The sequence below is a fragment of the Buceros rhinoceros genome, unplaced genomic scaffold (assembly GCF_000710305.1).
Source record: "Buceros rhinoceros silvestris isolate BGI_N320 unplaced genomic scaffold, ASM71030v1 scaffold5343, whole genome shotgun sequence".
Classification (NCBI taxonomy): Eukaryota; Metazoa; Chordata; class Aves; order Bucerotiformes; family Bucerotidae; genus Buceros; species Buceros rhinoceros.
Genome location: NW_010402945.1, coordinates 74477 through 87571, shown reverse-complemented (window position 1 = coordinate 87571; position 13095 = coordinate 74477). Strand labels below are relative to the sequence as shown.

General features: G+C 46.2%; 1 protein-coding gene across 1 annotated transcript in view; it reads left to right on the top strand.

The window, feature by feature from the left end:
* LOH12CR1 (loss of heterozygosity, 12, chromosomal region 1) overlaps positions 1 to 11324 on the top strand; it is a 72275-nt gene extending 60951 nt beyond the window's left edge. Inside the window, exon 4 of the mRNA XM_010132812.1 lies at positions 11094 to 11324. Coding sequence (XP_010131114.1) covers positions 11094 to 11324 — 231 coding nt within the window. The remainder of the gene's footprint in view (positions 1 to 11093) is intronic.
* Positions 11325 to 13095: the final 1771 nt, after the last annotated feature.

Sequence of the window (13095 nt, the reverse complement as noted above, 5' to 3'; positions counted from 1 at the left end):
GGAAAGAGGCCTGAGAATTCCTTGGGATGTAGTGTTTCCGAAATGGGGAAGAACCCTGGTTGAAATGCCACTTGTAATTTGAAAGGATTTAATCCCATACCGCCATGCTTTTCAGAAAAGCCAGGTCACGTAGTGCTCTGTGAAGAACTTAGTACCTTAAATACAGTCTTTGGCATCTTGGAGTCATGAGGTTGATGAGGACTGTGGCAATCTACCAGCTATTTATTTCTCCTCTTTTGTGTGTTTAGAAAGACTGGAATCTTAACAGCCACCATCATGCAGAATTAAATGTGCAGGGTTGTTAAGCTGGAAACAACATTCACCTGCATTAGCTGATCTTGCTCATTTTTCTCCAGCCTGATGTGTATAAGTAGCTCGAATTCTTGAGTGGTGGAGTGATGTCTTAACGAGCCAGCATCAAAATGGGAAAATGCTTTTGAAAAAGCTTCACAATTGTCACTTTAATACATAGAATGAATGTCCTGCTGCGTATGCCCGAGGCAGATGGTCAGGGCTCTGTTGCACGTGAACTTTATGAAGTGGTCTAGCAGTTATTAAGGAAGAGGAAAGATTGTTTGCACTTGACAGCCTTAAATCTGTTGCGTTAACGTGCACTGCTTCATTTGGTGTCATAAAAAGGATTGGTTCCTCCCTCCCAGAATATATGTGTGAAATCAGTTCCAGCATGTTGCCTTCTCCTGTGCTTTTGGTTTTTATGGCCTTTTGAGGAAAGATGTAAACTGGAATCCTTTCCATGGTCAAATTGTCTAGGAAGAGTAGATCTGTCAGTCAGGTTTGTATTATTAGAGAACTTAGCTGCTGAAGAGATTGGCACTGGAGATTGGAGGTCTAGTATGCTAAGCCTTGTATTAATGCTTTCCCCAGGATTAGTACACGGAGCTTACGATTATCAGGTACCAGAAGGAATAGAATTCAGTTTCTTCTCACAGCTTGTTTTCAACTAGGATATTTGGTTTCTTATTCTAGCATTGTTTTCCCAGGTGGAAAAAACCTCAAACAACAACAACAAACTGTTTGCTCTCGCACAGCCCACCCCAAACACTGAAGATCTTCAACTAGGAGTAAGAATTACTGAAGTCTATTCCAGAATTAGCAGACTTGATACTGAATTTGGGCAAGAAACAGCCTTGTTTCATGCCCAAATTCAGTTGAGACATGAACCAAGAAAGTGTCAGCCTGGAGCGTATCGCACAAGGCTGTAGCACCCCCCCAAGAAACAGAAACATACTGATTATCTGGCACAAGGCTGAGAGATGAACTTGTCTGACCAACTATGTGCAGTCCTCATTATGTTCAAAGAAGGTGAGTTCATAGTACAACAGAAGGGCTGTCAGGAAGCCTGGGGAGTGGAGAACCTCAGGGAGGAAACTGGAAAAGTTTTACTTGTTTGGCTTAGTTGAGGACTGAAAATGGTATGATTTCTCCTTCTAAATAAGTGTGGGGTTAACACAGATTGAAAATGGTCTTCTCCCTCCCAGCTGGATTGTGTTGATACAGGAAGTCACTTCACAGGCTTCCACTTTTAACGATTACCTCCTCTTTCAGTGTCGAATAGAAGTTTTCAAGGTGTCAACTTTACCCCTAAGTGTGTGTGTAGGGGAGGTGCCAGGAAGGTTAGCGGAAAGCTGTGCAGCAGTCTGACATTTGTTTTAGACAGGTCAGCCAGTATTACTTGCAAGTATTTGGAGTTGCGCTGATGACTTAAAGATGCTAGGTGGTGGGCTGGGGGAGTGGGGTTGACCTTGTGCTAGCAGCCCTGTAATTAGCATTTTGATAACAATCAGATGTGATCTGCAGGGATGACTTCACGTTGAAAGTATTACAAAGTCTTAGTGCAAGTAATCTGTCCATCTTGCTTTTTATGAGGGGTAGGGTTTCCTTAATCTTTCTGTGCTATTGGGGCACGAATGTTTCTGTATAAGCACGTTATTATGCATTATTTCAGCACTGCTCTAGAGGCATGAAACATACAATTTACTAGTAATTAATTTGTGGGGGCATTGTTCCTGACTCAGAGTGTATCTACCTCTGTAAGCCGGGAGAAAATGCTGAATTATAGTATAGTAGGATACCCTACAGTGTGTGAACTGTGCCAGACTGTTGTGTAGCAGACAAGAAATAAGTTTGCTTTGTTTTGGGGGTTTTTTTGTGTTCTTTTTTACCAGGAGAGAGGGTGATATATTTGAAGAGCAATTGCTGGGACTGGCAAATTATCTAACGGAAAAAATCCAAAATCAGATGAATTTCAGTGGAAAAAGGTGCTCAGATTGTTGTTTTAAAACAAATCAACATAACAGCAGTATATGAGAAGGAATTTATAGTGTTTTTAAGGTCAAAAGGAATTCTTCGTTCATAGCCTTTCCTTTTGCTTAATCCAGTGCATAGAATTTAATTCTTGCTTAGGTCCAGCTTAAGCTACATGGGAACTGAAGGTGAGCTAGTTTCATTTCAATTAGAAGTTCTTCTGCCAGGTCACAATGTAAATTATTCAAATGCCTTCTCACTTCTGATCAATTTGTTCTAGAGATCCATAGGAGGGAAATACTGGGCATCCGTGAAACTTGAGGCCACTGCAGCTCAATACAATAGAAATGAATGCTCGGAGTGGAATAGAGTTACCACCACTCACTCGCTGAACTTTTGTCTAACCGTTGATTGATGGTGGTGGTATGTACTCTTGTTTATCATATTTTGAACAATAGTCTGTAGCCTCAGAAGAGCGTGCTATCTACAGTGCTCGAGATTTCCTTAAGGCTTTCCTGAAGCCAGACTTACGTCAGATGTGACATCCGATATGAGACATGTGGGAGAGGTCCTCCGATGCTGGGACATTTGAGCTTCAGTAGTGTGGCAGTACGGTGGAGTCAGCCTTGAAAGTAGCTCTTCTGGGAATGAAGGAGTAGGTCCTCTTGTTCTCATCACCACTGGTATGGACTGGGCTCATTTCATGTTCTGTATGAACATGAAAGAGCTGATGTAGAGCTTCAAAAAGATCTTTCAGAAATTTTTCAGATTATCAATGGCTAACGTTGTAAGAGCTGACACACCTTTGAGTTTCCCTGGTGAGAAGTTGTTAATTTGGACTTTGACATGAGAACTCTGGCTCTCGGGGAAAGAACAAAAGCTTCATCTGGGCTGTCAGATGTTCAGAAATCCCTGATTCCTGGGCTTGTGCCCCTGAACATCTCACGCTCCAGCCTTCTCGCGTGTATACAGGCCATCTGTGCAGCACATGGGAGGTAGGTCTGGTGCAACCAGATGTGGTGAACTGGCTCTGTAAGTGCAGCAGGGGGCTTGAACCCATCTTTATCTGCAGTCCCCCAGACAGAAAAAGATACAGAGTCCTAGATAATCCTTTTACCACTTCACAAACTGTAGGAAATTATTAAAACTCGGCTCCTTTGCTTTCTCTGAGAGAAGATTTAAGAGCTTCTTAAGTAGCGTCCTTTTCTAGAAAATGTTTTCTTCTAGTGTGTTTAACCCTGACTAAATATGGCAAAGGTAGCATCCCCTTTTGAAAAATTTTGGAAGAGCTTCCATAGGACATCTGGAAAAGAAGACCTACAGCTGTCAGGTCCCAAGTGTGAAGCTGAGAATAATATCATTAGATCAGATGGCTTGCCAGCGTAGTAACGCTGACTATTTTAGATAGCGCCTTTTCACTCTGGATTGAGAGCGGTGGTGTGCTCTGAGAAACGTCTCAAGGGTAGTTGTCATTGCTTTTCAAATCAAAGCTTATTTTTGTTGGGAAAACCAACTTGTTTAAAGCAAGTTGTTCTGACATGATGAAAGTACAGAAGTGAAATTTATGATAAAATCCTAAGGGTAAACAACATTTACAAGTAGTGTTCTCCCATAATATTCAAGCTCTGGCTGGACATAGGAGTGTGCTGAACGAATAATATGGCAGCAGTGTAAAGTCAGGAAGTGAGGGAATGAAGGACGTGTTTTGTAGCAGACTTATTAGATAGTCTGAAGTAAGAGTTGTGCAAGTTATCATTTAGGCAACAGATCATTCTGTAACATACAGATTTTTCTTCCTCCAGGAACAGCTAATTAAAGACAGGATAGGAGCTTCTTATTATTTCTGTAGAGTTGTACTCCACCAAAAGAGATGTTTTGTGAGGACTGTGCACTCCCTGTCATTAATCTTATGTCTTGTGGGTTTTTGTTATTTATTTTTTTAAACTTTGTCATTTAGGAGAGGCGTGGAAACATTTCTAATGCTTTGAATGTTACATAACATTTTTTAGTTGTGATAAATTTTAGAGATTACTTTTTAGATGGATGTAGATTGTTCTACAAAAGCAGCAATTGAAGGCTCTAAAAAAGTGTTCTTACTAAAGTCAATGAGCTAGAAACTACTATAACCTTTTCTTGGTGACAATTTAAAAAACTTACTGATAAAATCAGATTTTTCAAATTTCACCCCCACAACAATCTTGTTGTGCATTTAAAAGTTGCAGCCACAGCCAGCCCTGGTTTAGGATCCGGACACATGCAGTGGGAGAGATGGCGCTTCTCGTTGCGTGGGGGTCCTGCTGCTTGTGTGACTGCCAGGCTGACGGGTGAGTCAAGGAAGCTGATGGGACAGAAGACGAGAGAGCCTGGGAGGATCAGCCTTGTTTTGTTCTCCCCCTCTGCGTTAGGTGCAGAGCTGAGCCTGTGATTATGCAGCTCATTTGAAGGAGGAGGGTGGGACTGCGGCTTTGCAGCCTGAGGTTGCGTTGGGTTTGTGTAATGTGAAACTGTGCCCTGAGTTTCACTTGCTTGTGCTATGGCTTGGCTGTTTTGAGAAGGGTGGTAAGTAGCTGTGCTGTCGAGGGAAACGTAAGTAGAGTCAGTCCAGTAGAACGGGACTGTGGTGTGAGATGTATCCAAGCGGGAGAGCTGGCTTTATTCACAGCACCAGATTCCAGATGGCTGCTGGTTGTCAGGCTTTGCTGTCCATCTTCTCCCACCTCTGTGAAGTGGGGCCCTGCTTTTTCAAGCACTTGGAAGTCTACTGGTTCATTAGTGCTGGGCAAGAGATACATATTGTTTTAGTAGTAGCTTTAGGACTCTTTTTTTAGCAACAGTTAGTGATAGTGGTCATAACTTCAGCTTGGGGGACTGCCAGTTGGCAGAGGGATGTTGGTAGCTCTCAAGCAGGGAAGGCTCGAGTCGGAGCTGTGAGGGAGACAAGGGCTGCAGAGGTCAGTCTGCAGGGTAGCAATGAACATACGCTGTCCAATAACACAATGGCAGGAAAAGTGGAAGGAGCTAAAAGGTGGAAAAGCTAAATTCAAGAATGAACATTCTTATTCTTTGGAATTCTGATTTCTTTTGTGCAACCCAAGGCCTCCAAAGTAGTTAGATCTTTATGTTACCGGTGCCGCAGCCAATCTTCCGCTATCGTGTAGCTGCTGTAGCTCTGACAAACCAGGTATGGATTTAGCTGTAGATCTTTTGAGGTAAGGGCCCCGATGTACCTATTAATAGTACTGGAACTCTGTGCTAGAGACAGTTAAAATTATTATCCTTAGTTCTTTAACTTGACTGCAATCTGTGCAATGCTTAGGCAGAACAATCCTGGCAACTGTTTACAGCAATGACAAATTACAGAGGGAGCAAAAGGAACAATTTGGCGTGGGATTCAGTCTTGGATGTGATAAGGAAAATGTAAACACAAATGATAATTGTTTACCTGGCAGTGGCTCAGAGGAAGGGAACTCAGAGCTGTGCTCATGGCTGGTGCTGAAGAGAAGGATGTGGGATCCTTGCTGGGCGTCTCTGTTTTCTACCCTGGCAAAGATGCCGCCCAGTAAGTTTATGACATGCAGCGTGTGGGATGAGTGGGAGAAGCAGAGGATGTTCCCATCATCAGGAAGTCATCACGATCTATTGTGCTGACTTTGCGTGACATTATCAAAGAGAGGGGGGGAGAGGAAGAGAAGACGTTCATTGAGCACATTTGTTTTCAAGCAGTACAGAAAGAGGAGCTGTCTTGAGTTGTGAGTGTGTTGATTGAAAAGTATTTTCACACCAGCGCATAGTGACTAATATTCCATGCAGTCATGTTCCTGCCTGTCACCTTCTGATGTGGTTTGTGTGCAGCTGCAGGAAGGAGTTCATTTAACCCCGGCCAGGCACCTGACGGTGTGAAGGGAAAGGGCACTTGTGCTTGGAGCACTGTTCTAGCAAGTGAACTTTCTGGAATAAGGATTGTGCTTTAATTGCTGTGTTTGAGTGGCAGCCATAGGGGATGGGAAGTGGCAGCAAATTGTTAGGGCAGAGTGACACAGGACAAATGAATGTGTAGCTGAGCTCTTGAAGGCTGTTGCTAGTGGGGGTGAGGGGGGCAACAAAACATCTTGCGTTATTGGCATTTTAAGGAGGGAGTGGAGAAGCTGGGAATGACAGAGCATTCTTCTTAGGAGACGTATTTGTTTTGTTACGAATGTTAGCAGTGCCTCTGGAAATTTGGTTCCAAGTTTAATGAACTTATGTTGCATTTGCATGTTCTGCAACCAGGGAAAATGCGTCTAGCTAGTTCAGTTTCATTGAACTAACAAGTCGTGACCTCTGTTTCGTGAGTTCAGAACACTGACCTGCCCATGACAGAGGTGCTATAAAACCACGCCAGGTAGGAGGTATGTATAGGGCACTGGTTTGTTTTCGGTGTGGTCTCTTGAAAAGAACTGGGCAGTGTCCAGTGCTGACCTCAGTCTTTTTGTGGGCTAAATTAATGTCTTTATTCTGCTTGGCAGTGTGGGCCAAGAAGAATTTTAAAATGAATGCAAGAATTTGTGGTGTGCAAGATGTTTGAGAGTACCCTCAGTTGTTTTTGTGTTTCATCAGTGTGGTGTTACAAATGGGCCTGTGTAAGGCAGAGGAGGGTCCACTAGCCCTCACGGGCTGACAATGCGAATGGTGTAACAGGAGGGGCTCTGCTGGGGCCCTTTTCAGTAGGGGAATATCCATCTTGCTCTGTTGCGGAAAGTAATTATGAATTTATTTTCATTTGAAGAAAGAAAAGCCCAGTAGATGCCATTTCACGTTTAAAATGTGAAGCTGAGGCATAAATTAGTGTCCTGCTGCTACTGACCCACAGAGGAGTCACGAGCTTTGAAATAGAAATGAACCCAAATTTTGAATGTCACTGGCCGTACTAAAAAAGCTCGTCATGCTGGAAGGTGAGTTTTAGGCTTGTCCGTTTTTGTGATATTATAGTCCTAAAAAGAAAAACTGAAAAAACTCTTCCATCCTTTTTGACGTAGGAAGAGGAAGAAAATTCTGTCTTCTGCTCCGGGCACGTCCAGCCTCCAGTTTGCTGCTTTAATAGGAGGCATTCTTTCTGGGAAGAAATAAAAAGTGCATTGGGACCTCTCACACCTTCACTGAGAACTTTTTTCCTCAAGACGAGAATGGGCAGAACCTCTTGCTTTGATGAGAATTAGGACCCTGAGCTGATATGCTGGAGCGTGCCCTCTGCTTTTGTTCCCGTGCTGCTTAACAGGCTTCAGGTCCAGTCTTTTGACTCTCTAAACATTTCTGTACCTGTAGGATGGGGATGATGATAGCTTGCTCAGGGTGATGTTTGAAGGAGGAATTGGTGATGGTGAAGTCTTTGAGAGGCTGGTGACAGCACAACTCCACATCTCTCATGGCTTTTGAGCGCAGGGTGGTGACCTGGCAGTGGGGGAATTGCCCACAGCTGTGGTGGCCTGGCGTAGTAGGAAGCTCAGAGCAAGCAGAGCAGAAACAATGGCTCAGATAAACACTTGTGGGTGGTTGTAGGGCAGCCAAAGAGCTGCTGTCTCTGAGGTGCCTTGCTGGGCTTCCCAGAGAGCTTCTTGGCCAGGGATAGGCAAGAAGGCTGAGACCTGAGTATTTTCCAGAAGCAAACACGGCAGGGCGGCAGGGGGAGGTGGGAGTTGATGGGAGCTGCTCAGAGGAGGCAGATTCACTCACCTGACCCTTGAGGATGTTCTGGAAAGCATGGACTGCCTTGGCTATAGGTAAGGGCTCAACGCCTAAGCTCCACTTCTCCAGAGGCTTTTTACTGCTACTCTATGGAGTTAGTTAAATAGATGGGAATTAAGCAGATTTTTATGCACGTTCCCTGTTTATTGCAGATTCCTCAAGGACAATTTTAGTCTCTGTGGTGGGTAAATAGGGCTGACTCTGAGTCCTGCAATGGAAGGCCTCGTCTGAGTGCCAGAGGAATGAGACTGTGTGCCAGGAGAGGTAAAAGCACAGGGTCTGGCACTGGAGGAGCTCACTTTGGAGGGTGAGGGGGCAGGAAGGATGTAAGTGTGTACTTAGGTCTGCTTCAAGGAAAGCTGCAAAGAGGCATTGGCGTTTATATACAAGAGTTAACATACAGCTTTTTTTCCCCCCCAGTTTAAAAAAACCCCAGGTTCAGCCTGAGTAAAAATTGGCCTTGCCTCACAGTTACTCGACTTCAGTGCTCCTTTTCATGTTGCAGGCTGTGCAGCTGCTGTAGCCTCCTGTAGCAGGCAAACTTGAGGGCTAGGGGTAGGGAAACTATAGGAAATGCTTGCTTCCTCCCTTTCTCTTTCTTTGTGAGGCAGCTTTTTTTAATAGCCATTGTGAATGTGTCCAAAAGTAGCAGAGAGCTTGGAAAGCCACTCCACGTTTCTTCTTCCTCTTGCAGGTCAGCTTCAGCTTCTTCCTATGCTCCCCTCCAGTAAGTGATGTTACCGGTATTGACGTAAGGAGCCTCGGAGACAACAGATGGCAATTATTGGAATGGAGAGAAAAAGGGACCTTGAGTTGTTTTGTGTGAGTTTGGTAGATGTGAGCTTTGCCTCTTGCGCAGCATTGCACGGCCACGTGAAGAACCTGCCTGTGGAGGAGAACTCCAGCACCAGAGGAGGTTTCTGCCAGGTCCCCATGCTGCTCAGTTTAATGAGGCGTGCAGGCTTTTGGCAGGTTTCCGACTGGCTGCCACTCCATGTCACTGTCTCTCATTAGGTAGGATGTTTTTAGGTGCTGGATTGAATTTACTTCCATCCTGTGCAGACCTGGTGGTGGTCTGCTTTTTACACACTCCAATTTACAGAGCTAGCGCCAAGCTTCTAAATTATTAAGCTGGGGTTTCTATTAAAACCCCTGTGTAGGCTTAAATTGTTTCCACTCTATTTGGAGTTTCCTGCTCTGCTGGTTTTTATTTTGTCCTGTGCATGAAAGCGTGGAGGGAAGAATTCACAGGAAGGCACAGAGGCGAAGGGGAAGAATTCAGCCTGAGAGCACTAGAAAACACAGACGAAATAAAAGGTTAATGGGTGCTGTATCCAGCTCTGATGGAGGTGATGGGGGGAGAGAAATGCTTCCTAATCCTCATGACAGTTCAGCGGAAACTTGTGTGTTTTCAATGCTGTTAGTAACTTGGGTTTCTCAATACAATATTTTCTTGCCTGGCTATTTTTGTCTTGAGCTTTTCCCCAGGGCTCGAAAGGGGCGTTTGTCAGCAAACACAGCTCCGCCCCGTTCTTCTCCCCAGTGTCAAACACTGCTGCTGCCAGTAGGACAGCAGCGCTCTGTCTGGTGGGACTTCCCTCCTCAGTGGGGGCTGCCCCTTGGAGCCTTGCTCCATTTCCACCCAGTCCTCCTCTCGCTGCAGACGCTCCCTTACAGCCCCACAGCATTGCGTACTGGGTCAAGGTTACGGCTGCTGATTAAGTACCATGTAAATCAGATCTGGCCAGCGTGGGTTGTTTTTTTAGCACTGCACGGATAAATTTATGTTGCCCCTGGTATGGTCATCGTTCTCCACTGAATGGGCTGACTCTGTCACGCAGTTACAGTGAGGGATATTGTTTGAACCTCTGCTTCCTGGTAGACCAGGAGTTCTCAGTGCTGATTTCCTGAGGCTGCTTCATCATGAGCAGTGACCTCCTTCCTCCGGGGGATAACGAGGGGGGAGAAGTTTGGGAGAACAGTGATAAGAGGTGGCAGTGGGCTAAAACTGGTCAGCTTGCATCCACTCCTGCCCTTCTTGGCGGCCACTGTGGGCATGTGCCGAGTCCCAGGCGAGGGGAATGCCTACCACGAGGACAGAGCGTGGTGCAGGACACGTGTCCACCACTCAAGACATAAGTTTGAAGAGCCAGCACACTGGAATGACTGGAGTCGTCAAGCACAGCTACAGTGAGCAGAAACAACTGAGCTTTAGGTGTGCGCTTGAGGGCTTGGGGCGGATCTGATACCGACCCTCTGAAGGTGTGGTACGTCTTACAATGCGTAAAACAGCCTAAACCATTCGAGTTGACTCATGCGGGTACTAGCAGCCATCGGCTGAATCCTGCCCGGAGTTTGCAGGTTGGGCTGAAGAGACGGTCGGGCTGTGAGCTGTGGAAGCTACCTTTGTCACTCAGTGGCAGGAATAGCACTGCAGTTCCTGTCATTGTCATCACGCTCGAGCTGTGTTTGGGTACTTACCGTGTTTAATTGTGTGGCTGATTTAACTTAATGTCTCTCCTGGGGTCACTCATAACACTTTTATTTTTAGGATTCGGGGAAATTAGGGACACTAGCAATCCATTGTCGCTCTCTCTTGAGGCAGGAGTTTTCCAGACGACGATGGTAGTAACAGACGTGGCTGAGTCTCAGAGTAACCTGGCTAAGCTGATGCAGTTAGCACTAGCAAGCATGGCAGAGGTTAACGCTTGCAAATTAATGATCCCTGCTGAAAATACAGTACAGGTGTAGGCAGAGGCCATGGGTTCCGTTGGATATCCTGGAGAGTATGTCTGTGGTTTATTGGGAAATGCCTGGCAGTGCCTGTTGGCTTTCTACCCTGTAAATAAAGAGTTTCCTGATCAAATACCCCGTGTTTGAGCGTAGAACTGAGGTGGTCATAGTCGTTCCTGGTATACAGCTGTGAATCATCCCATTTCATGACAAGCTGGTCATGTACCTACAGAGGAGGTCCTTTGTACCTGGCTGTGTATCTCCAGTGGGGCATCTAAGGTGCTTCTGGGTTGCTTTTAGGAAGACATTTTGCTGAAAGGCCTGCAGAAACAGTTGGCTTAATGCACCTTGCTCTGCTTGTTGTTTTTAAACAGATGGACCTCTCTGTGGAAAATCTTTATAGCTTCATGCAGGAGCGCCAGAAGAAGTATGCCAAGTATGCGGAGCAGATCCAGAAGGTCAATGAGATGTCTGCCATCCTCCGCCGTATACAGATGGGCATCGACCAGACGATCCCGCTGATGGAGCGGCTGAACAGCATGCTGCCGGAGAGCGAGAGGCTGGAGCCCTTCAGCATGAAACCTGACCGGGAGCTGAAGTCTTAGCCGAGCCAGCAGGCTCCCCCTCCGCACCTTCCACACTCCAGTGTTCAGCACAGATGCGCTTCCAACGGACTGGACTGGCAGACGTTTGAAGCGGACAGCAGTGCTGCCTGACTCTCTGCCAGGGCATCGGAGGAAGAGCAGCATCAGCTGCCAGAACGGCTCAGCCAGGAATTCGGGAGCTCCCTGGTCCTGTCGTCTGGAGAAGATGATTTACTGTTCTTTCATCTCCCTCCTCTTGCCCTCCCACCATCTGTGCCGAGACATTTATTTCACTGCTGTGACTAGATTAGGGTTTATAGAGAGGAGGAGTTTTCTTTCATCTGATAAAGCTTTTTTTTACTAGAAAAATTCAAAGGGATATGGGGTGTGACAAACTCTCACCGTGGTTTTTATGCCACTGGGGTTTAGATGATTAGACGGCTGGGAGGTATTTCTAAGATCCCTTGACCTTGGAAATATGTGTGTTTTATAGGCAAAAGTGCAGGAGCCAGGAACTGGCTTATTAAAATTTGCCTATTATCCTAATTAACATGGTTTGCATGGCAGGGTTTTGGCATGTGCTCCTCGAGGCTCCTGGTTTTATGGGCTCGCTAATTTATGATGCTGTAAAGGAATAACTGTTCCAGATATGTCTGTCTGTTAATGTAAAGCAAGGCCTAGCGTTCCTCTCCCCCTTGCTCTGGCAATGTCCCCATGCCTCAGCTGCTGGCATTTTGTGTCCCTTACCTTGCGCAGTGATCTGACAGGCACTGGCACTGATGTGCTCACTTTGCATCCCGAGGTTGCACACGAGGTGTCTTTTTTTTATTTTTATTGGGATACTCCAGTTATCTTGGTGCTGTTTTTTCTACCAGAGGGATGCAGTTGTTTACCTTCAGTTGTATGGAGTTGGGGGAGGGAGACATGGGAAGTCCTTTGGGTCTCTGCGTTGGCTTAGCAGCGGTCGTGCTGCGAGCCTACCTGCTGAGCACGGTGTCGAATGACTGAAACCACATGGCCCTTCGGGACCGCGCTCAGCGAACTGCTCCAAAGGCAACAGGATGTTCTTGCCTTCTTCCAAGCTGAGGGCCATGCTGGAAGGCAGGCAGCGTGTCCACGCTGCCCAGGTGCTGGGCTGGCCAGTAGGAGACGGGTTGGTTGCCAAGTCTGCCACTGGTCTGCTGGCTGCAGGCAATTTGCAGCACCTCTCCGAGCTTTGGTTTCTCCCTGTATAAAACAAGGGGATATTTTACATGCTGCTGTAAAAATATTTACGGATCTAGAAATAGGGTTTAACAGCTGGCAGTGTCGTTGTGTGGCAGCTCTTGTACGCTCTCTTCCAGCAGGAAGAGCACGAAGCCAGAAGCGAGGAGCCCTTGGTTTGCTTGGTCAAGGGTAGTTTGTGTGTGTTATGTTAGTCCCAGGGTGCTCTTGCTGGTGAGGAGGCTGAAGGGCACCCAGGAACCCCAAGGGTTGTTGTATGTCAGGAGCGCCGTTCCAGTAGTGACAACCCTCTTTGAGAGAGTCAGTGACAACCCATCTTCCAGCCCAGCACAGGGCTAGGTGACTTGCCAAAGGCAGTATGCTTCGATACCTCTTAGTACGTGAGAGTACTTAACCAGCAAAAGGTTGTCTTTGAGCATTTGGGAGTAAGAGTAGGGGTTTGATGGTATTAGTTATTGGCTGGTGGCAGGAAGCAACAGGCTGTTCTCTGGCCATTCCCAAAGGCCACGTAGCCTAGAGTGAATTTCTGTGACGCGGACTGCAGGCAACTTTGTTGTGTGTCTGAACC